Source organism: Diospyros lotus, chromosome 4, assembly GCF_014633365.1.
Source record: "Diospyros lotus cultivar Yz01 chromosome 4, ASM1463336v1, whole genome shotgun sequence".
Taxonomy (NCBI): Eukaryota; Viridiplantae; Streptophyta; class Magnoliopsida; order Ericales; family Ebenaceae; genus Diospyros; species Diospyros lotus.
In genome coordinates this window covers 2,971,153-2,995,122 of record NC_068341.1, presented here as the reverse complement: position 1 = coordinate 2,995,122, position 23,970 = coordinate 2,971,153, and the positions used below count along the sequence as shown (strand labels likewise).

The 23,970-nt window shown below is 36.5% G+C and overlaps 4 protein-coding genes across 7 annotated transcripts in view; all 4 read left to right on the top strand.

Moving 5' to 3' along the window:
* The first annotated feature begins 1,496 nt into the window (after nucleotides 1-1,496).
* LOC127800519 (photosynthetic NDH subunit of subcomplex B 5, chloroplastic) lies at nucleotides 1,497-2,791 on the top strand. The gene is made up of 5 exons (XM_052335172.1): nucleotides 1,497-1,809; nucleotides 1,917-1,977; nucleotides 2,183-2,245; nucleotides 2,325-2,383; nucleotides 2,502-2,791. Exons 1-5 carry the CDS (start codon nucleotides 1,552-1,554, stop codon nucleotides 2,730-2,732), a joined length of 672 nt encoding a protein of 223 aa, XP_052191132.1. The 5' UTR covers nucleotides 1,497-1,551; the 3' UTR covers nucleotides 2,733-2,791.
* A 113-nt stretch (nucleotides 2,792-2,904) lies between these two features.
* Nucleotides 2,905-7,692, top strand: LOC127800517 (serine/threonine receptor-like kinase NFP). The gene is made up of 2 exons (XM_052335170.1): nucleotides 2,905-5,408; nucleotides 6,881-7,692. The coding sequence occupies exons 1-2, from the start codon at nucleotides 4,263-4,265 to the stop codon at nucleotides 7,592-7,594; spliced, it is 1,860 nt and encodes a 619-aa protein (XP_052191130.1). The 5' UTR covers nucleotides 2,905-4,262; the 3' UTR covers nucleotides 7,595-7,692.
* A 560-nt stretch (nucleotides 7,693-8,252) lies between these two features.
* Nucleotides 8,253-12,448, top strand: LOC127800518 (transcription factor UNE12-like). Of its 2 annotated transcripts, XR_008022825.1 has the most exons (8): nucleotides 8,253-8,804; nucleotides 8,934-9,017; nucleotides 9,417-9,536; nucleotides 9,916-9,981; nucleotides 10,746-10,811; nucleotides 11,445-11,519; nucleotides 11,644-12,253; nucleotides 12,350-12,448. XR_008022825.1 is itself a non-coding variant. In XM_052335171.1 (7 exons), the coding sequence occupies exons 1-7, from the start codon at nucleotides 8,568-8,570 to the stop codon at nucleotides 11,875-11,877; spliced, it is 882 nt and encodes a 293-aa protein (XP_052191131.1). In that variant the 5' UTR covers nucleotides 8,253-8,567; the 3' UTR covers nucleotides 11,878-12,448. The 2 variants fall into 2 exon arrangements, 1 of the variants encoding a protein (XP_052191131.1); XM_052335171.1 differs by having other exon boundaries at nucleotides 11,644-12,448.
* Nucleotides 12,449-14,667: 2,219 nt separating this feature from the next.
* Nucleotides 14,668-23,970, top strand: part of LOC127800516 (putative ion channel POLLUX-like 2) — a 43,811-nt gene continuing 34,508 nt past the window's right edge. For 2 of the 3 annotated variants that reach the window (XR_008022824.1, XM_052335169.1), the window contains exons 1-7: nucleotides 14,680-14,845; nucleotides 16,356-16,432; nucleotides 16,651-16,769; nucleotides 20,874-21,139; nucleotides 22,953-23,024; nucleotides 23,635-23,710; nucleotides 23,836-23,934. Coding sequence is in view for 2 of the 3 variants with exons in the window: in XM_052335169.1 (XP_052191129.1) it covers nucleotides 14,736-14,845; nucleotides 16,356-16,432; nucleotides 16,651-16,769; nucleotides 20,874-21,139; nucleotides 22,953-23,024; nucleotides 23,635-23,710; nucleotides 23,836-23,934 (819 nt within the window). In the remaining variant the exon portion in view is untranslated. Of the gene's footprint in view, nucleotides 14,846-16,355; nucleotides 16,433-16,650; nucleotides 16,770-20,873; nucleotides 21,140-22,952; nucleotides 23,025-23,634; nucleotides 23,711-23,835; nucleotides 23,935-23,970 lie in introns of all 3 variants that reach the window. The other variant, XM_052335168.1, reaches the window with a different exon arrangement.

Here is a 23,970-nt window from a genome sequence, read left to right as displayed (position 1 = left end):
TAAAAATGAAAGAAACAAACATTATATTCAAAATTTATGAAAATTAAGTTGTTATGTCTTGTGATAAGCCTGCTCTAAGAAAAAATGCTTATAGACCCATTGGGGGATTTGGCCAAGAGACTGTCAATAGATTATTGAGTGATTGAGGGGTTATCCATATAAATTGAGAGGTTGAAGTTTATTGAGTGAATCGAGTAGTTAGTCTAATAAGTAACTAATAGTATAATCAAATAATCTAATAGGGTATTAGTCAAGTAACCTAACAAAATTAGTCGACTAACCAAGCGAGAGACTACAAAATATAAGGTCAAATGATCTCATCAAGTGACTCGAGTCACCTTCTGAAAGCTTATGTCAACATCACCGAGGAACCCTTTTTAGAAAACTTCACAAGTTACTTATTCGCAATAAGATCTATGTTTAGAATAATCTTATAGGCCACTTAGACTTTGAAGCCTTTATTTTATTTTCAGGTAATTATAGACCTTAAGATAGTTGATTTTTAAACACTACTCATATAAGATTGTACAAAAACGAGTCATACATATTTTTGAGATGTATGTGAGATATTATGAATTTCCCTCCACCTGTCATTCTTCTTTCCCCTATAAACGAGATACCATTTTCTCAAGCAAGATGATGCTCACAACACTTCTCATGTTATAATTCTAATTGTTTTTTATACTTCAAGCACAATATTGATTTAAATATCTGATGGTTCGTATGGAAAACTCACATGTGCCCTTAATCATTTTATTTATTTGCAAGTCTCTCGAAAATTACGTCCGAGATACTCCCCTAACAAATAAATTTATTGTTATATATAAACAATAACATAAGTAAAAATATAAATCGAATTAATTCATTTTTTAATACTTTAAATTATATCCTATGTTTAGTACTGATGTCAATACAAATGTTCACCAAGTAATATATTTAGTTATTGATTATCGTTTTTGCAATGGATATTTCTTGAATATTTATTTATTTTAATTTACATTCAAACAATTTAGTAATTTATTAATTTAAATTCAAAATTTAGCACCATTGTACTTTGGGTTATTATTGTTATAAAATGTTAATTTTTTATTTGATTATGTAAAATTTCAACTATAATCTATTAAACAAAAGTAGATAAATAGGAATTAGCAAACTTTGATAATCAACTTAAGTTAACCTTATATGTACAATATACTAATATTATGTTATATATATGCAACTAATTTAACAAAAACAAATCCAAATAAAGGAGCAAAGAAATAAGGCGGAAACACTGTCCATCCCAAACGGATAAGGTGCAAAATCGAGCTCCATCGTTCCTTCAATTTTTGATAAAATGACGCGACAGTTACCAATTCTTATGCAACCCTAAATCAATGGACCAATGAAAACACGCCAAGGCAACGATAAAAGGAGGTCAACAACACGTGCTCCAATCCAATTCGCCCTTCCTACAAATTCCACAGCAAGCCCAGTCACTGAAGCACCACCTTACCGTTACTCGGACCAGGGAAGACCCCAAGCACCCAGTCGAGAACAGAGCAATTGAAAATGGCGGGTTCAACCGTTGCGCTATCCGTTTTGTCTGCCAATTCCACCCCCAAATTTTGCTCTTCCAAACCCAAGCAACGTGGATCCAGCGCTGGTTCTTCGCCTCAGAGAAGCCCTGCCTGGATTACTTTCAGATTTTTCGAGAAGAATCGCTGTAGCAGAGGCTTTACGAGGCTGAATGCCGCTGGACTGTCGGAGATTGAGCCCGACCTCAACGAAGATCCCAAAGACCGTTGGGCCACTAATGGAGTCAGCGCTGTAAGTTCTCTTCAGCGCTATATGTTAGTGTATATGATATATATTTCAGAATATCTAATTTACCGACTTCTGTAGATATGTTGGTGATTTTGATTTGATGATTTCAGGAAGAATTTGTCTATGGAAAGTGGGACGATCACCATACTTACCACGAAGGTCATGAAGAAGGTAAATATTTGTTTGATTCTTTTCAGAACTGTTTGAACTGAGTGTGTGAGTTACGATTTACGAAGTTTACGGTGTTTACCAAGCCCTAATCATACATTCTTTGTATTCTTCACTCCAAATCAACTCTGTTTTGCCATTAAGTGGATATTCAATCGAGCTTATTTAACCATACGGAATCGTTTCTAAACTAGGTTTTATATTTCAGGAACATTTTGGGGGCTAATAGCAGAAGACTATGCTGCAATTGGACCCCCAACTGGTTTTCAAGGTAACCGTGATCGTTGCTACAATTAGTGCTCATTGGCAATGAACTTGTTCTGATTTTGCTTCTGTTCTTCTCTGATCAGGGCTTATTTCTTGGCTATTCCTCCCTGCAATTGCAGCTGGGATGTATTTCCATGCTCCGGTAATTTTCAGTCATTAAAATTTGAAAATTAAGCATGGTGCTGCAGCCATTGCAGCAATCCAAGTTCCCTGGGCATCACTCTAACAATGGTTTTTTTGGCTCGTCTCTTGTCTTGCAGGGGGAGTACCTGTACATTGGAGCTGCTTTGTTTACAGTAATCTTCTGCATTATAGAGATGGATAAACCGAGCGAGCCCCACAACTTCGAACCCCAGATATACAATATGGAGAGGGGAGCTCGTGACAAGTTAATTTCAGATTACAACACCATGGATATATGGGATTTCAATGAAAAGTATGGGGACCTGTGGGATTTCACTGTGAAAAAGGATGATATTTTGAAGAGATAGGCGATGTTTATGCAAGAGGATAAGCATTTGATGGTGGCATAGTCAAATAGGAATGAAAGGTATCCCCAAGCGTTAGTTTTCTCTTTTCCTCTCAATCCTTCTAAAGTCTCATATATCTAAGATGCCTAATTATTTTGCTTAATTCATTTGAAACACAAAACTATGTCCACAGAAAAAGAGATAATCTTCAGTTAGAAGTGATGCTATTTGAAAGAGCTTACAATTGCTGTGAGGCATCATTGCGTTTGTTTAGAGTTGCTGGAGTCACTTGGCAAATTCAAGAATGAAAATGAGAAGGTAAAAAGGGAGGACAGATCTTGAGAAAGAGAAATATGCATGATAATCATGATTTCTTGTGAGAATTATATTTGCAGACTTTGCTGAGAAAGATCTTGCAAAACTCGTTGTAGCTTGAAATCCAAAGACATGGTTGAATAAAAACTTGAATTTTCATGTGTATAAACTGCATAGAAGATTCAATCTGTGGGAGTGAGGTGTGCAAAACATTAGAATACCTTTTTCCTTGTCTATTATACACATAAAACTAGTTTTACGAGTTTCATCTTTCTCAATTGATGAATATTAAGAAAGCCGCATCATCTTGCATGAAAATTCTGTAAAAAGATAGACTGGGTGTCGAACCCTTGATATCATTAAGGAGGGTATTACAAGGTGTGAAAAATCAAAATTATTCAAGACTGTAATAGTTGAACATGTCTAGCTGATAGTGATATGATTTAATATGTTTCATTGATATTTCAAATAGTTCAATTATTTATCTTTAGTTTGATGGTCTATTACATTATATGGGGATTGCACTTGTCAAAAAATAATAAGTGCCCGATACAATTAACCATTGCTCATTGATTAAAAAAAAAAAAAGAATACAAAAAGAAGAAAATATAAAGAATGTGTCAATGTGAATGCTCCTTTTAAGGAATCCGGTGCAAAGACGTTATATAATCTATGTTACAAGATGACGGTGTCATTCTACCATACATGTTTTTAGTTCCATCCTCAAAACTTTATATTAACAATGTAGCATACGAATAAAAAATTTATATAAAATTTGTATGATAATAATGCAGGTTATTAATGATTATGTGTTGAGTAAAATATTTGTCAAAGTGACTTATAATTAAAAAAGTATATCAATCCCTAGCACAAGAAATTTGGTGATTTTTTGATAAAGTTAAAATAGGGTTTATCTTCCGAATTGCCATGTATTCAGATTTGAATACATGCTAGCATGTTATTGAATTGTGGCATTTCAATTGTTCCCCAAGTGAAATCATCCATATTGTTGCTTTGACTTAACCTTGGCAAACAATAAAGTTCAGACAAAATTTGGCTAGACTTTTGATGGCTGTATATAATATAGATGACTGGAAATTCTAGTTTGGCCCCTCTTTGATAATAGAATACGTCTCTCAATCCATCCTGGCTAACATGGGAAGAACAGAGGCATCCTGACCATAATCCTTCCACAAAATAGTTATACTTCTCCATTGTCGAAAAAACAGAGCAAACATGGGGATCAGACACACTTACTTCTCTTCCCTGCTACTGTTCCTCATCTTCCACCCTCATCATAATCACCATTCACGAGCTCAGCAAGCTCCAAACACCACAGGCTTCACCTGCACAGCCAACCAAAACCAGAACCAGTCCACTTATCCTTGCCAAACTTATGCTTTCTACCGAGCCGCGGCTCCTGATTTCCTTGACTTAGCCTCTATAGCCGACCTCTTCTCGGTGAGCCGCCGGATGATCTCTATCCCCAGCAACATCTCCTCTCCGGCCGCCCCTCTCCACCCCAACCAGCCGCTCTTTGTTCCATTGACATGTTCCTGCAACTCCATTAACAACAGCCTCAGCCTCTCCTATGCCAATCTCACTTATACTATCAACAAAGGTGACACCTTTTACTATGTCTCCACCAGCCACTTCCAAAACCTCACCACCTTTCAATCTGCGGAGATTGTCAACTCAAATGTCTCCCCAGATCTCCTCCAGATCGGCCAAACCGTCATTTTTCCAGTCTTTTGCAGGTGTCCCAGCACTACCCAGTTGCAGAAACAAGCCTATTTTCTTGTCAGCTATGTGTTCCAGCCTTCTGATAACTTGTCTTCTATAGCTTCAAGGTTTGGTTCAACAACAGAGTCTATAGTTGATGTCAATGGGGATAGTGTCCGGCCTTTCGATACAATCTTTATTCCTGTTTCAAGGCCTCCCCAGCTAAAACAGCCCACTGTTGGTGCTGCATCATCTGGGAAGAATGACCAGAAAGGTGTCATCATAGGATTGGCAATTGGGTTGGGAATTTGTGGGACCTTTCTGGTTTTGGCCATTGGCTTGTGGGGTTACAGAGAAAACTTGTTGAAGAAGAGGAAGATAATGGACAGAGATGAAGAGTGCCGGCAAATGGGTAGGGAAAAAAAGGTGGTCTTGTCAATGGAGGTGGAGAAGGTGAAGGTGAATCTGATGGCTGATGTATCAGACTGCTTGGATAAGTACAGGGTGTATAGAATTGAAGAACTGAGAGGAGCAACCGATGGGTTTGATCAAAGATGGGTGATTCAGGGGTCTGTCTACAAAGGCTGCATTGATGGGGGCGTATATGCAATCAAGAAAATGAATTGGAATGCTTCTGAAGAGTTGAAGATTTTGCAAAAGGTATATCATCAAACTCATTTCTATTTCCGTTCTGGTTTCTTAAAATTATACCTATTTCTGAAATAAGGGTAGGGCAGTAACATTAAAAAGATTTTTATTGTAATCTTATTATATATAAAAATTATATGATTCATCAATTGCCATACATAAAAGAAAGTAACCGTTAGAATAGCTTATAGTTACCAGAAAACCATTGTTTGTATAAAAAATTTGATATAACATACCATCCATTTTCTGTCATTTCTGCCCTGAATGTCTAGTTTAGCAGCTTTTGGCGGGGGATATTTGCCTATTTGGGTAAGTTTATGTAATTAAGAGGATTCCATTAAGTGGAACTGTAAACACATCAAAAGACAGGGTCACCAGTGCAAGAAACTATAAATGCAAAATCGGAATCTTGCAAATATTATATTATCTGCGAAAGAAAACAAGGTTAGGTGAAGTGATCCATCTGATTCTCAGGCATCAAGGTTTTAACTAAACATTGTTCAGGCCTGAGGCGGCAAAATTAAACGCAAAGGCATATGCCATCGCCAGCATGCTCCCTTGCCTTGGATATTTTAATGGCCAAAAACTCAAGTATATCTTGACTTATTTTAGTAATTGATATTTGTAACGCTACTATTAGTATTATTAATTAATTTGGGTTCGTAGCTATTAGCTATTGCTGTTATTGAATGACCTACTAAAATTAAGATTATTATTCCTCTCCTTTTAAAGCCAAGTTATATAGAGAACATAAGTTGTTAATTAATATATTCAATTCAATCACATCTATTTAAATGTTGAGTCCACTTATATTCGAGTTAGGTTAAGTATGGGTCACAATCCAACCCTCATATGATGTTTTTACGCTTTTTGTTATTTTCATTGACGAGACAAAAAATAAAAGACCAAGATTTTAGTTGCCATTTCTTTCAAATATAAAAATAAATAAATTTCTCTAAAGGCAACCCAACTTGTATTGTATTGTATTGGCAATTTGGCATATTATAGGGTCATACTTTTTAACATAATTGGGTACCCGTTTACCAACCATTTTTAATGTGCTTTACCTTTTTAACTGCCTAATTAATTAATTAGATAGGAAACCGATTAAAACTCATTAATTTGTGGCATATATCTTGGATGACTTCAAATTCAAGTATTGAAGTGTTGTTATATGGGGGAGGTAGGTTTCTATGCCCCAAGACCAACTTTACTTTTTATCATTTAGGTTTTAATGGTCATTTACCATTCAGTGTGTCATTAAAATTTAACAGAGATATTCTTAATTCCTTGAGTAGCACATTATACAATACAAATGTAACACAGAACAGCAGCTCATTTATTAATTAGCATTTTCAAACCTAACCTCATTCATGAGTAATTTATGGTCTATCGATCTTTCAATAACGAACTCAGAACAGCTTGGCCTAGCAAGCAAGCATTGAAATTTAATTACATGCACGATCTTCTTTGTTCTTCTGAAGGTAAACCATGGCAACTTGGTGAAGCTAGAAGGATTCTGCATCGACCCCGAAGAAGAAGCGAAGTGCTACGTCGTCTACGAGTTCGTCGAAAACGGATCGCTCCATTCATGGCTGCACGAACGCAAGGGCGCCGGGCTAAGCTGGAAAACCAGGCTGAGAATCGCCGTCGACGTAGCTAACGGACTACAGTACATCCACGAGCACACGCGGCCACAAGTCGTCCACAAAGACATCAAGACCTGCAACATCCTCCTGGACGCCACCATGCGAGCCAAGATCGCCAACTTCGGCCTCGCGAAGTCTGGCTGCAACGCCGCCACCGCTAGCATCGTCGGAACCCAGGGCTACAGCGCGCCGGAGTACCTCGCCGGCGGGGAGGTCTCGGCGAAGACGGACGTTTTCGCCTTCGGGGTGGTCCTGCTGGAGCTGGTTTCGGGGCGGGAGGCGGCGGACGGCGGCTGGGGGGAGCTGCTGTGGAGGAGCGTGGAAGGGGTGTTGGATGGAGAGGAGGAGGGGAAGGAGGAGAGAGTCAGGGGTTGGATGGATGGTTTTCTTCTTGAAGATGATGATTGCTCAGTGGAGAGTGTTTTGAATGTTATGGCCGTTGCCGTCGCTTGCCTGCACAGGGATCCTTCCCGGCGACCGAGCATGGCGGGCATTGTTTATGCTCTCTGCAAGTGCGGCGATTTGGTCTTTGATGCCCTGCGAGTATAGAATTTAGAATTTTTGTCTTTTTCTTCTTCAAATTCCAGGTGTTCGTTAATAATGTAAAATATGTTAATAATTGTGGGTGATAATTTTTACAAATGATACATGTATGTGTTATGTAAGTAAAGATAATTAATTAATCTTAATAGTATCTTATGTTGCACAGAAACGGGAAACGTTTTCGATAGAAAACGGAAACGTGGAAACGGATATTTTTCTAAAAAAATAAGCTTAAATAAGGTTCAAAACAGAATAAAAAACGTTTTCGAAACATTTTAAAAACTGGAAAACAATACCTATGAAGTGTTTTCGTGTAATATAAATAATACCAACCTGATAATAATATTTTGTTAATAAACTTATAATAATGAACGGATGGGATGTAAAATAATAATCCATTTAGAACTTGAATGGGTTTTATTTTAAATTTTTTGAGCACTTCTTAATAATTTCTTGTTTTAACTTTAGTTTATGCCAAAAAGTAGCAAAGAAATGTAAAGTTATGGAAGATGGGTGTCGCCATTGACCTGACAGGTGAAAGGGCACTAGTGCCCTTTGTGAAGGTAAAAAATTACAATTGGAACCCCCACAAACCCCAAAGCAAGGAAGAAAGAAAGAAAAGGGATGATGATGGTGATGATGATAATGATCGCTCCCAAAAATTCGACTCTCTTTTCCACGGAGGCCCAACTGGAAGCGAGCATTGTCAGACGCAAAGGCAAAGCAAAGCACAGAGCAATTCCAATTCCAATTCCAATTCCAAATTCCAATTCCCAGTTCCCAGTTCCCACCCACCCTCGAAACCCTAACCCTTCTCTGTCACCTCCATATCCGACACCACTCCTGCTTCTCCAAACCCCAATCTCTCTCTCTCTCTCTCTCTCCGATTCTCCGCGAAAATCCCACATAGAAGCAAGTATATACTCTATACTTATTGTAGCTGCACCGATTTCTAGCAGGAAAATCAACCGTCTCCGGCATGGCCGCCAACCCACCGGAGGGTTACGCCGACGACTTCCTCGACCAAATCCTCTCCATGCCGTCGTACGCGGGCCTGGCCTCTACGGATTCCAGCTCGGGCCAGACCACGGCGTCTCAGCTGACTACCGCCGCCGGCGCCGGTGGAGGAGGGTTCCAGCAGCCGTTTGTGCCGTTGGGTCTGAGCCTGGACAACGGCCGGGAGGACGTTCATGGCGGGGCTGCTGGTGTGAAGAGTGTATGTGTTGATCTTTTGCCTTTTTCTGTCTTTGAGGTTTTGTGGAAATCGCGGTGCCTGCGTGGTTGTTCTCCGCAAATTTGGAAATGGGTTGGGGTTAATTGAGTCCTTTTCCGGTTTTGGGTGCAGGAAAGGGAGTCTGTGAATATGGCGAGTTTGTTCCCGGCGTTCGAGCATTTGCAGCCTCATTCTGTGCGCCAAACTGTGCCTCAGGTTCATATAATCACTGATCATTTTCCTAGTTTTCTTTTATTATGCACATATTTTATTTAAGTAATGTTATATTTGTAAAGGGGAATTTGCTTGTTCCTGATTAAAGCATGAAATTGGTTCTATTTCTTTATAAGACACCTCGTGACTACTTTTAAACACGATATTGATGCACCACTAGGTTTTTGGTCACTGTGGTGGAACTTCCTTTCTTGAGTTTCCTTTAGCATAGTCTTTACGAATTCAGGGCTTCAAAATGAAATTGGAAGTAATTTGTCCCAAGCAAGGCTGCCTATACCGTGGTTTATCTAGGTATTTGGGTATTAACTGTGGGCTTTACAATACAAGCTGAATTTTGGTTTATGGGTTTGTGATTGCCTCGAGCTCCCTGTTATTTTGCAGGCTTTTCATGGACAGTTGACTCCCAGCACAACAGTCACTGTGCCACAGCCACCTCCCATCCGTCCAAGGGTGCGGGCCCGTCGGGGACAAGCCACTGATCCCCACAGTATTGCTGAGCGGGTAAGTTGAGTTGCATAAAATGCAAGCCCTGTTTAGGGAACGTATTTGGTTGGAAATGTTTGTTTTGGAGAGAGTTAAGTGTTAATGGAATGGAATTCCAAGGACATGTTACTTAGTTGATGTGCATGTTGTGAGAATAATGTTTAAAATCTCACAAAAAGGGCTTTCCACGAGAGTTTCCCAGCTCATCTGGCTCTAAGAAAGGTTGGACACATGCCTTACATCTGTTGTTTCGTTGTTCCGGGCGCAAGTGCTTCATGCCCAGATCACAAATGCGCTGTTGAGTTCAGGATGACTCATTAGAATTTGGATTCACTTTTCTTATTCCCCTTTTGATTCTGATTCTGATTTTGCTAACAACACAGTTTATTGTTTACAGTTGCGTAGGGAAAGAATAGCAGAAAGGATGAGAGCTTTGCAGGATCTTGTTCCAAGCTGCAACAAGGTCTGTTTTATTTCACAGCGTCCAAAGAAATACTACTTGTTTTATTGTTATATTTTGGTTTCCCTTCCCTTCAACTGCTATGCTTGTTATGCAGCCTGCGTTTTGACACATATGTTCACTGGACAGTGAAAGACACAGTTATTCTTCTTTTATGTCACAGAGATTATGGCGTGGATTTTTTCTTTGTCAGATTAATTATTTGACATTTTTGGTTCTGTTTTTGGACTGCTTAGGCCTACGTTTTGTTGTCTGTTAAATATCATATGATAAAGAAGTATTGTTTTGATTGCTGAAGGAGTACCAAAGTAAACTGTTGACAGGCTGCTTATGTCTCAATTGTGGGTTTTTAAATAATATTACTTCAATCCTAAACAAGCTACTATCAAACTAGTTGAACCACTTGTTCTTCACTTAAGAGGGTTAAAAACCATTAGTTCAATCAACAGTTTTGAACGAAAACTGCCTGTGGTTCTGAGCCTGGCCTTGCCACGAGCAGGTGTGCCTAGATAGTTTGTTTAGGGTGTTATCTTAATCATTTTTCCAGAAATAATATTATTTTTAAAAAAATTCTCACAATTACTTAAAGCCTTGTGTTTGGAATGTCACAATGTTGTGGATACGTCAATGGAAGTATACAGTTCAAATGTTTGTAAAAGAATGTCCTGTCATGTTTGTTTGTGCTTTCTACTACCATGCCAGTGCCATTTTGACCTGTTGATTGGCTTTAATCTAAACTAGCATTAATGCACTTAACCTTTTTACAGACGGATAGGGCTGCCATGCTTGATGAGATTCTGGATTATGTGAAGTTCTTAAGGCTCCAAGTCAAGGTAAGACATTCTTCTATCATGGTTAAAATGTTAGTCATTTAGCCCTCATATCATTAATTTTACCAGATTAACAGAGTACTTTCTGCAAATGTTATTTGAAAGGTTTCTTAGGTGCTTGTCTGCATTTTTTATCCTAGTTTATGTACTTTTAGCCAACAGAAGATTTGTCTTCCCTTGACTCCTTTCATCACTAAAATTTAAATATTATAATTTGATAGAATTTAATTCTATTCAGGGTCCAATCTGCCCTATCTTGGTCTTCTATCCCCTGATTTTTGAAGATTTCATGAATGTCATAAACCAATTTGACGTTAACTGTTCTTCTACAAATTTTCCTAGAACATTGGTATAAAATTTGTGTACTAATCATCAATGGGGAAATTCAAAGTGAACATGCATTACTGAGATGGACCTATTGAATCATGCCTATGATTGATCTTTTGCATGGATTGTTGGACGGTTCCAGTTGAAAATTCTTAGATGAATGGGAGAGAGTGGAGGTTATTGCATGCACATATATCTTCAGTCTGCTATTCTAGAACCTGTTCCAATCATATTAGATGCTCTCTCATGTACCATATTTTCTTTTTTTCACTTTTGCAATTTTCCAATATTTATTCACCTGCTTAGCAGGTTCTAAGCATGAGTAGGCTGGGCGGAGCTGGTGCAGTGGCACAACTTGTGGCTGATATCCCACTGTCAGTCGAGGTAAGCGAAAGAATGGATGCTTGTTCCCAATTTTGAACTTGCTCTTTAACACACAATCGTGGCAATTTCTTATATATCCCTCGCATGCTCCCCCCCCCCCCCCCCCTTCCATTGCATTACACAGGGAGACAACAGTGGAGGCGAATCCAATGACCGGGCCTGGGATAAGTGGTCAAATTATGACATAGAGCAAGAGGTAGCTAAGCTAATGGAAGAAGATGTTGGTGCTGCAATGCAATATCTCCAATCTAAAGGGCTTTGTATCATGCCGATATCCCTTGCCGCGCTAATCTATCCCAATTCTCAGCCACTGGATGCCTCCACCCATGTCAAGCCTGAGCCAAATGGCCCGTCATAGATGTTGACGCCCAATTGCACGTGCCTGCAAGAACTCCCGCTACTTTAAGTTACTTTTCTTATATCCCTACCTATCATCACTTATTATCTATCTTCCTTGGTATTCCGCGGCATTGCAGTCGCAGTCAGATGCCATAATTTTGCTTTGCTCACCCTATTACCTCCTTTAAGCTTTGCCAAACAAGGTGCCAGTGCCATACGACATCTTGAAGAAAATTCAGGAAAATGAAGGGCTTGGTCATGGTTGGTGCGATCAAAGCCAAGGGAGGGATATTCAAAGTTATCTCCATAAAGCATCCCACTTTTTGTTGTGGCATTGTGGGGACCTTGGGGCTTTTCTGGGTGGATGGTGGGGCATTGTAAAAGAATGGAGAAAGGTAAACTCGCTATAATGCTCTTTAAGAAAACAGTTGTAATGGATTTGGTAAGTAATTGTCCAGGAATGACATCTGTTTTTCTTTTTGTTTTCATAGCCAGAAGAAACTCTCACATGTGTGCCATTACCCAAATGGTCAAATTGTTTGATATGGATGCAATTAATCATGAGCCATGGACTTTAGGAAGACTGAGAATGTGGGCTGTTCCCCCCTTTCATACTGCGTCCACAACTTTGTTGCTCGTGGATTCCATTGTGGGACATGAAAGTTTGTCTCAATTCAATCTCATCTCACTAGTTTATTAGAAAAAGGTCTTAAATATATTATTTAGTTTTAGGAACTCGTAGTCATCTTCGACTAATAATTGTGGGCAGCATTGTGGTATTATAGGTCGTAACCGAGTTATAATTTGGGACCGCCATTGAGTGGGCGCAGGGCAGGACAGGACAGTGCCTTAAATATATCTGTGTCATGCCATTTTTGGAAAGAAAGTAGTTCGTTACAATTTAATCTTATCGGTATCGTCTTTATAGAAATTGATAAAAGAATAATTGGTAAGCCACGATCCATATGTAACATGACTCATCCAAGGCGAAATCGTTCAGCATGTTAGGCCCAAGCCCATCAAACCTGTGAGGTATCACAATATGCAGTTTGTGATGCTGGGCCGTGGCCCATAACTCAAAAGAGTTCAGAGGTGTAGCCCCAGGTCAGAGTGCGAGGTCCACCCAAGTTGACTTGGTGGTATTAGGAGGGGGTAATGATCACGTGTTTGGAAGTAGAGAAAAGGGAAGGAAAATAATTCACTATCAGAGACAATCACAAGGTGGATGGGTACGAACAAGGACCAGCTTGGTGACCCTCTCCCTGGGTCTCACAATGGCCTTTAATTTCTTATCCTCAATTTTGTGAGTCACCCCTACTCCTAGATTTTTCTGTTTCTTCTCTTTTCTTTTGGCCATTTTATTATCCACTATTTAAAAAACAAAAAAGTACTTATAATAATATCTCATAATTTCAAAAAAAAAAAAATAGTATTAAGTTGTTTTTACCTTATCGGAATGAAAACTGTTATTCACTTCTCATTCTTGAATTTCTTGACCAAATTTATATTTTTATCTGTATATTTTTATATTTTATTTCGTGTTCACTTGAACTTTTTATTTACAAAAATTAAATTTATATTTTTAAATAAATTTAATTCTTGTATTTTAATTTTTTTTATATGACAATTCAAACTTTATATTATTTCAATTACACCTATAAATTTAAATTTTTGAGTTAATTTAGTATATTTATTTTGACATGAATATGACATATATTTTATCATCTCACTTTATTTTATTTTAATACATGAAAGTATATGAGTTAAATTAATTCAAAAATGTAAGTCTAAGTGTCTAATTGAAACAATAAAAATTTTGATTGCAAAAAGTTAAAATATAAGAGTTAAATTGATTTAAAATTTAATTTTAAATGTGTAATTAAAATAATAAAAAATTAAATAATTATAAAAAACAGAAAAATACATAAATAAATATATGAATTTGACCTAACTTTCTTCCACTAAATAAGCCTCCTCACAAGTCTTCCGTTGAATCATTTGGGGGAAGCACGTGCACCACACCAGCATTAGCACGTGTGGACTTACTGGTGCTACGGTTTGCATTCTTAAGGCGATTATTTCTACACTCATTTTTTATATTTATAAAAATAAAAATATTTTACAAAAAAATACAACACAGAATTTAAAGAAATATTTATAATTTTATGAATATTAAAATTAAATATAAAAAATTAATATTATCGAAAGAATAAGCATTTGGATCACTTCCTCTGAATTACCATTATATCCTTCTTACAAAATAAAAATATGTAGAGCTTGAAATTACCATTGTACCCGTGTGTTGTATCTGAAGGCCTTGTTTGGCAATTTTTTTTTTTTCCAAAAAGCTGGCTTTAGCATTAGTATAGAGAAAGGTTAGTTTTTGACATATTTACTCTTTTATTTGGCAATTTATTCTCTTATTTATTTCGAATTTATTTGATTTAGGTATACAGAATATGGGGTCCATGCCCACCTCTCATTTTATTCATTTTAGGTAAATGTTATGTTACTTGTCTTCTTTTATTTTATTCTCATTAAATAATATTTAATATTATGTTGTTTGATATAAATTATGTAATATTTTTATATTTTTTAATTAGTTATTTTTGCACTAATTTGAATGAAAAATAAGTGTTTATAATTAATAATGACATGACATAATATGATAATTAGGAAAGTAAAAAATATTAAAATAGCTTTTAAATATAAATATATATACAGTGATGGCATTTTTGTGATTATCGAGCCCATGGATGGCAAACATGTCAATGAACTACACACCGAAACATAACAATATCAACGTCAGTTCCAGGTCCAATATACAAATGCTCGTAGCTGCGCTTCATTGCCATCTCTGTATATCTTTCTCTATGTATGTCTTCTCGGAAGAAGACGAAGACAATGATGGTTTTGTTGCAGAGCTCGCGCCCATGGCCTTCGCCTTCGATTCCCAGAGCCGGTCGCTTTTCTCGTCCTCCGAAAAGGTCACTCCGTGTCCTTGCTTTCCTTCTTATCGCTCGTTATATTGAAGTCTCTGGTTCTGCTTGTGAACGTGCTAGAGAACGAAAATGTTGGGTATCTGTTTTTGTTTCTTTTGTTTTAAATAGGAAGGACCCTACCGGATTTGGGTTTGAAAGGATAAGAAACCAGTCGTACGTTTGTCCTTGTTGCCATTCTTCTATCTTTCGTTTTCTTAAAGGTTCTTGAACTAATATGAAGGCTGTATTTGGGACTTGGGGAAGGGCTAGAGAAGGAAAATGTGGACTGCCGAAGGAAAAGAAGGAAAAATGAGTTGGGTTCCAAAGAAGAAGGAGAACGAACGGTCACTGTTTTCCTTCTTCTCTCTGGTTTATTGAAGATTGTTGGATGATTGAAGTCTCTGTTCGGAACTTGTGGAAGACGTAGAGAAGGAAGATTCGGGGAGACGGCTCATTTTCATTTCTTTGGTTTTGCAAAGATAAATGAGAAGCAAACTGATATGGGTTAGCTGCTCCTGCAGTTTTCTTGAAGATTTTTTTAACAGATAAAATCTCTATTTGGAACTTGTGAAACCTCTACTTAGACTACTGATTTTTCTTTGTTTCAACTTTGCCAGCAAATAAGGTAAAAGAGACGGAAAATAAATTGGGTGTTCCAAAGAAAAGGGAAACTAGTTGTTCTTGTTTTCCTTTTTCTTTACGGTTTATTGAAGATCAGTGAATTTATGAAAGTCTCTGTTTGGAACCTGTGAGAGGGATGGAGAAAAAAATGTAGAGGATATATGCATTTTTCTTTATTTGGCTTTGCAAAGAAAAAAAAGGAAAACAAGAAGGAAATAGATCTTAGTTTGAAAAAAGAAAGAAAAATTATGATCTTAAGTTTGAAGAGGAAGACAAAAATAGGGACTGCATTATTTTCCTTTCCTTTCTGTTTCTTTTCTCAAGCTCCAGTCCTGTGTGTGTATCGCTCAAATCAAACTATAAAAGGTATAGATTAAATGACTGAATTTTTTAGCAGCATTTTACTAGTATTGCTTGTTTGATTTTAGAGTGCATTGGGGTACTTCAGAGCTGGAGACTGAGTGAAAGGGGAAAAAAATAGAGGTTTAATAAAAAACAAAAAATTCAGAAATGAAGCTAAAGAAATCCAATATTGGCATAAAAAAATCCAATATTGACCACATTTTGTTAAATCGTTGTACTTCATCTAACCAAAACTTACTTTGGTCCTTGATAAGAAACCCTTCAGTTTTATTTTCTCATGGCCTTCATGTTTTTCAACCATCCACCGACCAGTGGCCCTATAAGTTGATGATGTTCTGTATTGTATATAAGAAGGCTAGTGGTAGGGTTGAAAAAGAATGGAGACAAGTTCAGAACTTACATTTCAATATTATGGCGTTCATTTGTCAATCTCTCGTGCTTAGGGACAATATTGTGAATGGTTGCATGTGTTAAATGTTTGACCTGATTTCTACTGAAGACCTGGAACATCTGACTGTGGGACACTTTTCAGACAATCAATGTTGTGCCATTATTGGTGGATGGCATCTTCAGATTTACATGGCAGTTACTTGTCAACAAAAAGTGAAGGTAAGTCTTGAGTACATCATACGGTGGAGAACTGAGAATTAAGCTTGCATTAATCACTTGAAAATTGGCAGTTTGTCCTATAACATTTTTACATATGGGGTTTCAATTTCTTTTTTCTTGGAACTTTATCTTTATTCTTGTATGGATGGTTTTACTAATGAATGTTCAGTATGATTTTTTACTGATTTTTGTGATGAATTTCTATAATCCTTTGCCAGGGAAATGCGGCACTAGTATAAAGAGGACGTATCATGAGATGGACCCTGCCACAAAATCAAACGCTTCAGGCAATATTCAAGATAAAGACTTGAGAATGGACCTAAAAAGTAGTATTCAGGTGAGAATTAAATGACAGGTAGCTGAATGCTCTAGAATTTGAATGCTCTGGAATTTGAAGAAAGAGATTTGTGATTGTATTATTTTCAGTGTTAAGAGTATCAAGTGATGCCTCAAATTGGTTTTTTTATTTGTGGTGGCATTTATTCTGGATGGTTTTGTAGGCATAATTACCCTATTTCTACTTGGGTCTCTTCTGTTTAGGACCATAAACATGCAAGTACCAAGAAGTTTGAGCCATGAAAATTTTGTTGACGTCAGCATATTCCTCTTCCTTTATGCACATCCATATGCAGTTCATCTTGCAGAAAGGATAGGATATCAGAGTGGACAACCAAGTTTGTGATGAAAGTTTTGAGGACATGTTAAGACAGAAGGAGACAGTACAAGAATAAGTGAGAGATTGCAGCTAGAGAGGCAAATACTGGAGGATCATGTTTGGAAGGAAGCAGTCCATGAGAAAGTGTCAGGGGGTTTGACAGCATGTGACTTTTAATACACCAAAGTGCGGTGTTGTTAAGGAATAGGAGAATAAGTGATAAATAAATGGAAAAAAATCAAAAAAGAAATATAACGGTATAATTGTTATCTTAAGTTCTTAACATTGACAATTGGTGGGAACGTGGTCATCCTGATAGATATGAAATGCTTTGGCACACACCCAAGAGGGGGGGAGGGGTGAATTGGGTATATAAAAAATATGATACGATAGAACTTAAAAAGTTAAGATCTTTTTGATGCAAATATGGTTTTAGTGAGTTAAAGCATATAACGTATAAAATGATGAATGCAAAGCTTAAACAATATGAAACAAGAAAGGTAAAGAACACAAAGGAATTATAGTGATTCAGCTTAAATCAAGCTTAATCCACTACCTTAATTCCCATTAAGGATTTTAAACGACTTCACTAAAACCTCTTACTTGATCCCAAGTAGGCCCTCTAGTCCAAGACTAGGGAAGTACAAATCTCCTACTTATACACAAGTAGGCCCTCTAGCTCACAAGCTAGGAAATGGTACAATGTAAATTGAAAGAGAGGATCTAAGAGTTTACACTCTTAGTTACAAGTTCTCTCAACAAGAATTAAAAAGGATTGAATGAACAAAAACAATTAAATACAAAGCCTTTACAAATAAACAAGATAGAACAAGAGAAACTTGAAACACTTTGAAATTTTGAGCACTTGGTAGTTGAGCAATAAATGATCTAAGAGCTTCAAGTGAGCCACCATCCATGTATTTAGAGTTGTGGGTGAATACATCCAAAAATCAGACCATTGGTGGTAGTTGGGGCGCATTTAATGCGTCCAAAAACTAGCTGTTACAAGTTTTTGCAATACAAATTGTTGATAGAAAAAATGAGTTAGTCGACAAAATCAAGCAACAAAACAAGACTTAGTCGACAGATTGATACTATTTGTCGACAGAACTAATTTGTTTATTCTGTTAGTCGACAAACAAAAGGAGTTAGTCGATAGATTGAGGCAAACTTTCAAAAGAATTTGAAACTACATACTATTAGTCAACATATCCTAGGGATTAGTGGACAAAGCAAAGCTTAGAAAAATTTCCAAAGAACCAATCTTATTGTTAGTCGACAGATTGAAAAATTGCCATTCTCTTAGTCGACAGATGGCTTGAGCTTAGTCGACAGAATAAAAGAGAAATCTAATGTAGTTGACAAATGGCTTGATTTCCTTAAAAAAATATCTTCTAATTTCTTTTAAGAGATTTGATATGATTTCACTTTGTTTTTCCGCATACACTTGGGCTTTGAATACACACATTTACTTTTGAATACTTGTTTCATTATTTTGAAATTAATTTTTGATTGAAATCTAAGAACATGAGAAATATTAGAAAAACATACTTGAAATATTTTCATCATCAAAACTTTAATATCAAGAGTAAAATATCACATCCCACATAGCCAACCTGCATCAATAAGCTAGTTGTGTGGAGTATGCGCTCTAGGATAACCATAAACTTGATATTTGACTCTTGCTGGTGAAGAAAAGTCTTACCCCATACTTGTGGCTTTTGAGGAATTTGGGGAGTTTTCTCATCATCAAGAGTTTGTCCATAAACCCCAAAGTTCAGCCTGCTTTATGCATATTAAAATGCCCTCGTTTCATATAGGAAATTAGATATTTCACTTCATAATGCTATCATAAGGAGAGTTGTGCCCCCTTTTTGCCGTTTTTTTTTTGGGCTGAGTTGTTTGATGTAGTGGGAAAATTCTTCAACTAGAAAGCTCCTAATGAAGTAGATGGGACTCAAAGGTGATGAGACATATGCAATGAGTTAGCAATAAGTGCCACCAAATAAGGGCAAGTAGAGCTACTGGTGGAAGAAAAACATGAACTCAAGATAGAAGGCATTAGGGAGGATAAGACCCATAAACTGAATCATTAAACCTATCAACTGAATCATTAAACCTATCATAAACGTAAAGATGGCTCATCCTTGTCAGTGGGTGAAGGACATTGAAGGTGAGAGGTGATGCCTTAACTACCATGTCATGTCATGTCATGGGAGAGGGAGGGGATGAGGGATAAAGAAAAAGAACCATGCTGTAGCCCCAAGGGTTGAGAGGTTGATCAAAAATATTTATATTCATGATTCCAACTTATTCAAGTTAATTTACTAATGTTGACTTTCAAATTAGAGCGGTCATATAATTTGGGGTGAGTGAGCATTTATTATGTGAAATAGAGTTTATCTCTTGGAGGAATTGTGAGTTTTTTTTTTTTTTTTGCTTGGCAAGATCTTGGAATTGTTGTGAGTTCATATCTAACAAAAACAGGGACTGGTTTGGAGTGAGCTTGTATTCAAACTTTTTCTGATAGAACATCTGGTGTGTAAAGGTTTGCTAGCACCCAAAAGTTAGTAATTGTATTTTTTAGAGAGGGAATAGTGAAAATAACATGAAGTGTTTAGGAGTGGATGTGGTGACAAGATTGGTCGAACCACTATGAATCACATGTTTGTTTCTCTGTCCCTTGATCTTTTATTATAGCTTGATCTTTTTTCACCTATTACTTGATCAAACTTCTGTAACAGTTGACATTTGTATCTTGATTAATTTATTATCCTAAAATTGCATTAATTTCTTTATTATTGAATGTTTTTAGTAAAGTAGTTTCATTATACATTTAAATTTAATTTTCTATAAAACCCAATGCACTCCATTGCCTACACATGGAAATGTGTAGCCAAATAAAAGTAAACTCTACACTGCTAAAGGTCAAGAGGTTAATTGGTTATGTGAAAGCTCATTGAACTTTGAATTTCAGAATACCCTGTGCTGACAAGTAAAATTTATTATATTTTTTAATTATCTAAGCGGCTTACTTTTCTAATTTACATAAAAGCCACACCTTGAAAGCAAAGGGATCAATCCTTACATGGAGTCAAATTCATGAGAGAAATTTTAATGATAATTGGAGTTGCAAAATTATTCACACATTTTTGATGATCTATGGAGTTGCAATGTTATCCATGCCCTTTTGATGATGTTTGGTCCTGAGGTTCATGAGTGTCACCCTAGCTTTTTCTTTTTTACCAGCAGCTGCCCCTTAAAGTAACATCACAGTTTAAGGGAACAGCCAAAACAATACCATGCAAATCATTGTGATTCTTGTTTATGTGTTTTAGGAGCCAGATTTCTGCTCTTATAAGAACTCTGGATTCTACAACTTATATTTAATTTGTTCTCTGTATTTACCCCCTCATTATCATTTGGGTCCTATTGTTTATTTGGCCGTCAGTTTGGACTCGAACTATTTAGATATGGAAATATTTTAAGTTGTTTCATCAATGGCAGCTCATCTGTATTTTGCAATGCTGCTTGCCATTCTCTTCAGTTCAAATTCTTAATTTACTTTATGGCCTTTTACATATGAGACTACTACCCATCTCTTTTTAATTTAACCAAAACTAGTAATATATTTAATGTATTTAGTTAAACTATTCTCTAATGTTCCTTTCTTATCAAGGGAGCATGCCCTCGAGTATTAGCTAGCAGCTTGATTTGAGTTTATGTTCCCATATTTGGCAGTCAGCATTTATTGCAAGTTCACAGTTGGTTTTAATTTATGTGCAGGGCCTCCATGTCAAGCTCACCATAGCATCAATATCATGCCATTTTCTTCTGAAAATGGCTCAAGTAAAATCATTAATAAACCTGGCCAGAAATATCCAATTTTCATCTGCCAGCGCAGGGTTGCCATTTGCTTGTGTGTCTAGTTCCTTGAATAGACACACGTCTAATTATTTGGAAGTGATTTTGCATACTTGGCAAGAAGTTTGTGGGAACTTTACAAGATTACTTTATTTATTCAATGTTCAACTTGAGAGGGATGTTGGCATGTAAGTGAAATTATTTATGCTTGTGTTTGATTGATTTTTCTTTATATTGATCACAGCTACCAAGATATCATTCACTAGATATGAAAAATTTGTTATTTTGATTTTTCAACAAGTCAGATTAACAGATAAGCTTGGCATATTGCAAAATTTAAAGGGACATTCATATTTCTGGTTTATATATTAAACATTGCTTGTGTTAGAATGCTTTATTATCACTAAACCTACCAATAGTTTGGAGCAAATGCTTCCACCACAGACCTATAACTTGGGGATGTTCTCCCGTTTTCTTTTCTTAATCATATGTTTACTTGTCTTTACTTTCTTCCTGTTGCCTTTTCTCTTCTTAATGTGGAAATATTCATTTACATAATTTAAGAAAAGCTAAGGAAGACAAATACGGACACAACATGGTATGAATAGATCAAGGTGGTATTTTTGGGAAAGATTAACATACTAATGCAGTGAGGGCATTTTGAAATATAATTATTGCACATATTTGCGGAAAAGTAAATGCAATTTGTTTGCTTTTTTCTATTGAAAGTACTTTTTCATAGTGAAATAATAGACAGTATGTCACGGCAGCCATTCATATTAGCGGTCAATTTTATTTTTTACTGTAATTCATAGCTATTTACTGTTTGCATTTACTAATTATTGCTGTAATTTCTAGAGAAGTTGTTAGCTGTTTGTTAGCCTTAGATTGCCACATGTAAAGTGGCTAGAATAGGACAAATGATATTGTTACAACCGTTGGGAAGGAGGAAATCCCCTGTGGCAGCACCTACCCTGCTGAGTATATCACCTTCCAAGTCCCTCTTGGAAAGACAACTTGAATGAATATCAGATTTCTGCATTCTTCCTTACATCTCTCTGTCTCTCTCTCTTTCTAAATTCTTCTAGCTATCTCTCTCCTTTCTCTCTGTTCTTCTACAAACTCGATTGCATCTTCCTAATTCTCACTGAATTTGGAATGCGATCCTCTTGTCATTTCATTTCTGTGGCAGTGCTTGATTTTGTATGATTTTAAGTTCAAAGGTAGGAGATAAAGTCTGCAATACTTTAGGGATCCTAAACTTAATTTATGTTTCTTAAATGAAAAGGGAAATCCAGTACAAGGCTCTGGTCATATGTTCCTTCTCTTCTCATAGAAAATAGGAGCACCTTTTGTAGTTTTTGTTCTTTTTCCCCAGCGAATCATTTTATGGTGGAAACGGTATCTGTTTACTGTTTATTGGCGATTCTTTCTCTGTTCTAGCAAGGAATGGAAATTATTATTATTTTTATTTTCTCTAGATTTTGGAGCCTTGCCTTGAAAACCATTTTCAAAACAAAAATATGATATGCACTAGAGATCTTTTTTAAAAGTAAAATATAAAAAAAATGAAACTCAAACCTAATGAAATATTGAAGACATAGATGAGCTGACTCACACATTTATTACAAGGATTCTACTAGTGTAACAAATTGTTTGGAACCACAAGACTGGAATAACTTGTGGTCTTTGCCACAATCTTAATAATCTTGTAGATTTTACAGATTAACATTTGATAGTTTCACAAATTGGAATTTTGTTCATATAATCTGTCTTCTATTGTATGGTTAGATAATTTTTAACCCACCAGAAAGAAACCATTAGTTCCATTTTGTCAAGCTTTTCACCTGTTTGTAGCTATGATTTAAATATGCTATTTTAGTAAATATTTTGAGCTACTTGTTGTACATGTCCACTCAATAAAGGTGTGCCTAACCTAGCATTGGATGTCAATCTTATGTCCTATTCAATAGGCTGAACTTCTATTCTGGATGTATGTAGGTTCTTTGTCTTACTTCTTGCTGCATGCTTCACCCTTGTTCTGATTGGTGGTTTCCTCTTCTTCAAGATCAGGTGATCTTCTATCTTGATATGCTTACATGTACTGTGCTGACCTCTATGGAATTCGAATGTGGTGAATTTCTAGTTGGTTGCGTCACTTATGCAAACATTTTCTTGCATTCCTTTAGATCATGAAGATGAAACTAAAGATTCTGAGGCAACTCATGAAGAAGCAACTTGGTCCTGTTTTAGTGTATTGGTTCACCCATGTTGCTAAAAGTGATTAACTGTACACATCTTCTTAGACATCTAACAGATCTTCCATTTTTTTCCTATCTATGTTCTATCACAAAATTATCTTCATGCAGCTTTTTTTTTTTTTTTTTCCCTTTACCTGTACAAGAAGTTATTTTGCATTGATTTTGTTTTCCCATTGCAATTTGCCTCTAAAAAAATCATTATGACAATATCGGATGGGTCATGTAACTGGAGATTGGTTACCTTGAATGTCCCTGAATTTGATGGAACACAAAGTTGAAACATTGTCAGGCCACTCGTCTGTGCTGCATAAATGGAAAATCTTATTTTCAATGGTCAATGATTTTGTCTTTCTTAGTTTACTCTTGCTAAATGTAATTCTTATATTTTTTAATTGAGCAACATTCATTCTGGAGTAATGCAGGGATAAGAAGCAATCTCTACAGGACTGCCTCTGGGAGGCTTGGTCATGCCTGGTTACAGCATCTACTCATTTAAAAGTATGTCTGATTCTTATAATTTCAATATTTCTCATTTGATTGAGCTGCCTTTATATGATTATTTCGCAAAAGCAATCATAAATTGTCACTAGTGTTTTATAAATATTCTTTGTATTGAATTGTAGATGAAAACCCTGGTTGAACGCCTTCTTGGTTTTGTTCTTGCCATATGGGGCCTACTAGTCTACTCCCGTCTTTTGAGCACAATGACAGAACAGTTTAGGGTAAGCTCTTGGAAGCAGTTTCATCTGCTCAAGTTC

What these genes read in the sequence shown, in the direction of transcription:
- LOC127800519 (XM_052335172.1), top strand. Translation starts at nt 1,552, where the DNA reads ATGGCGGGTTCAACCGTTGCGCTATCCGTTTTGTCTGCCAATTCCACC. An exon ending in CCACTAATGGAGTCAGCGCT is followed by an intron (nt 1,810 to 1,916) that starts GTAAGTTCTCTT and finishes TGATGATTTCAG; the next exon opens with GAAGAATTTGTCTATGGAAA. An exon ending in CCACGAAGGTCATGAAGAAG is followed by an intron (nt 1,978 to 2,182) that starts GTAAATATTTGT and finishes TTTATATTTCAG; the next exon opens with GAACATTTTGGGGGCTAATA.
- LOC127800517 (XM_052335170.1), top strand. Translation starts at nt 4,263, where the DNA reads ATGGGGATCAGACACACTTACTTCTCTTCCCTGCTACTGTTCCTCATC. An exon ending in AGTTGAAGATTTTGCAAAAG is followed by an intron (nt 5,409 to 6,880) that starts GTATATCATCAA and finishes GTTCTTCTGAAG; the next exon opens with GTAAACCATGGCAACTTGGT.
- LOC127800518 (XM_052335171.1), top strand. Translation starts at nt 8,568, where the DNA reads ATGGCCGCCAACCCACCGGAGGGTTACGCCGACGACTTCCTCGACCAA. An exon ending in CCCACAGTATTGCTGAGCGG is followed by an intron (nt 9,537 to 9,915) that starts GTAAGTTGAGTT and finishes TATTGTTTACAG; the next exon opens with TTGCGTAGGGAAAGAATAGC. An exon ending in TCTTAAGGCTCCAAGTCAAG is followed by an intron (nt 10,812 to 11,444) that starts GTAAGACATTCT and finishes CCTGCTTAGCAG; the next exon opens with GTTCTAAGCATGAGTAGGCT.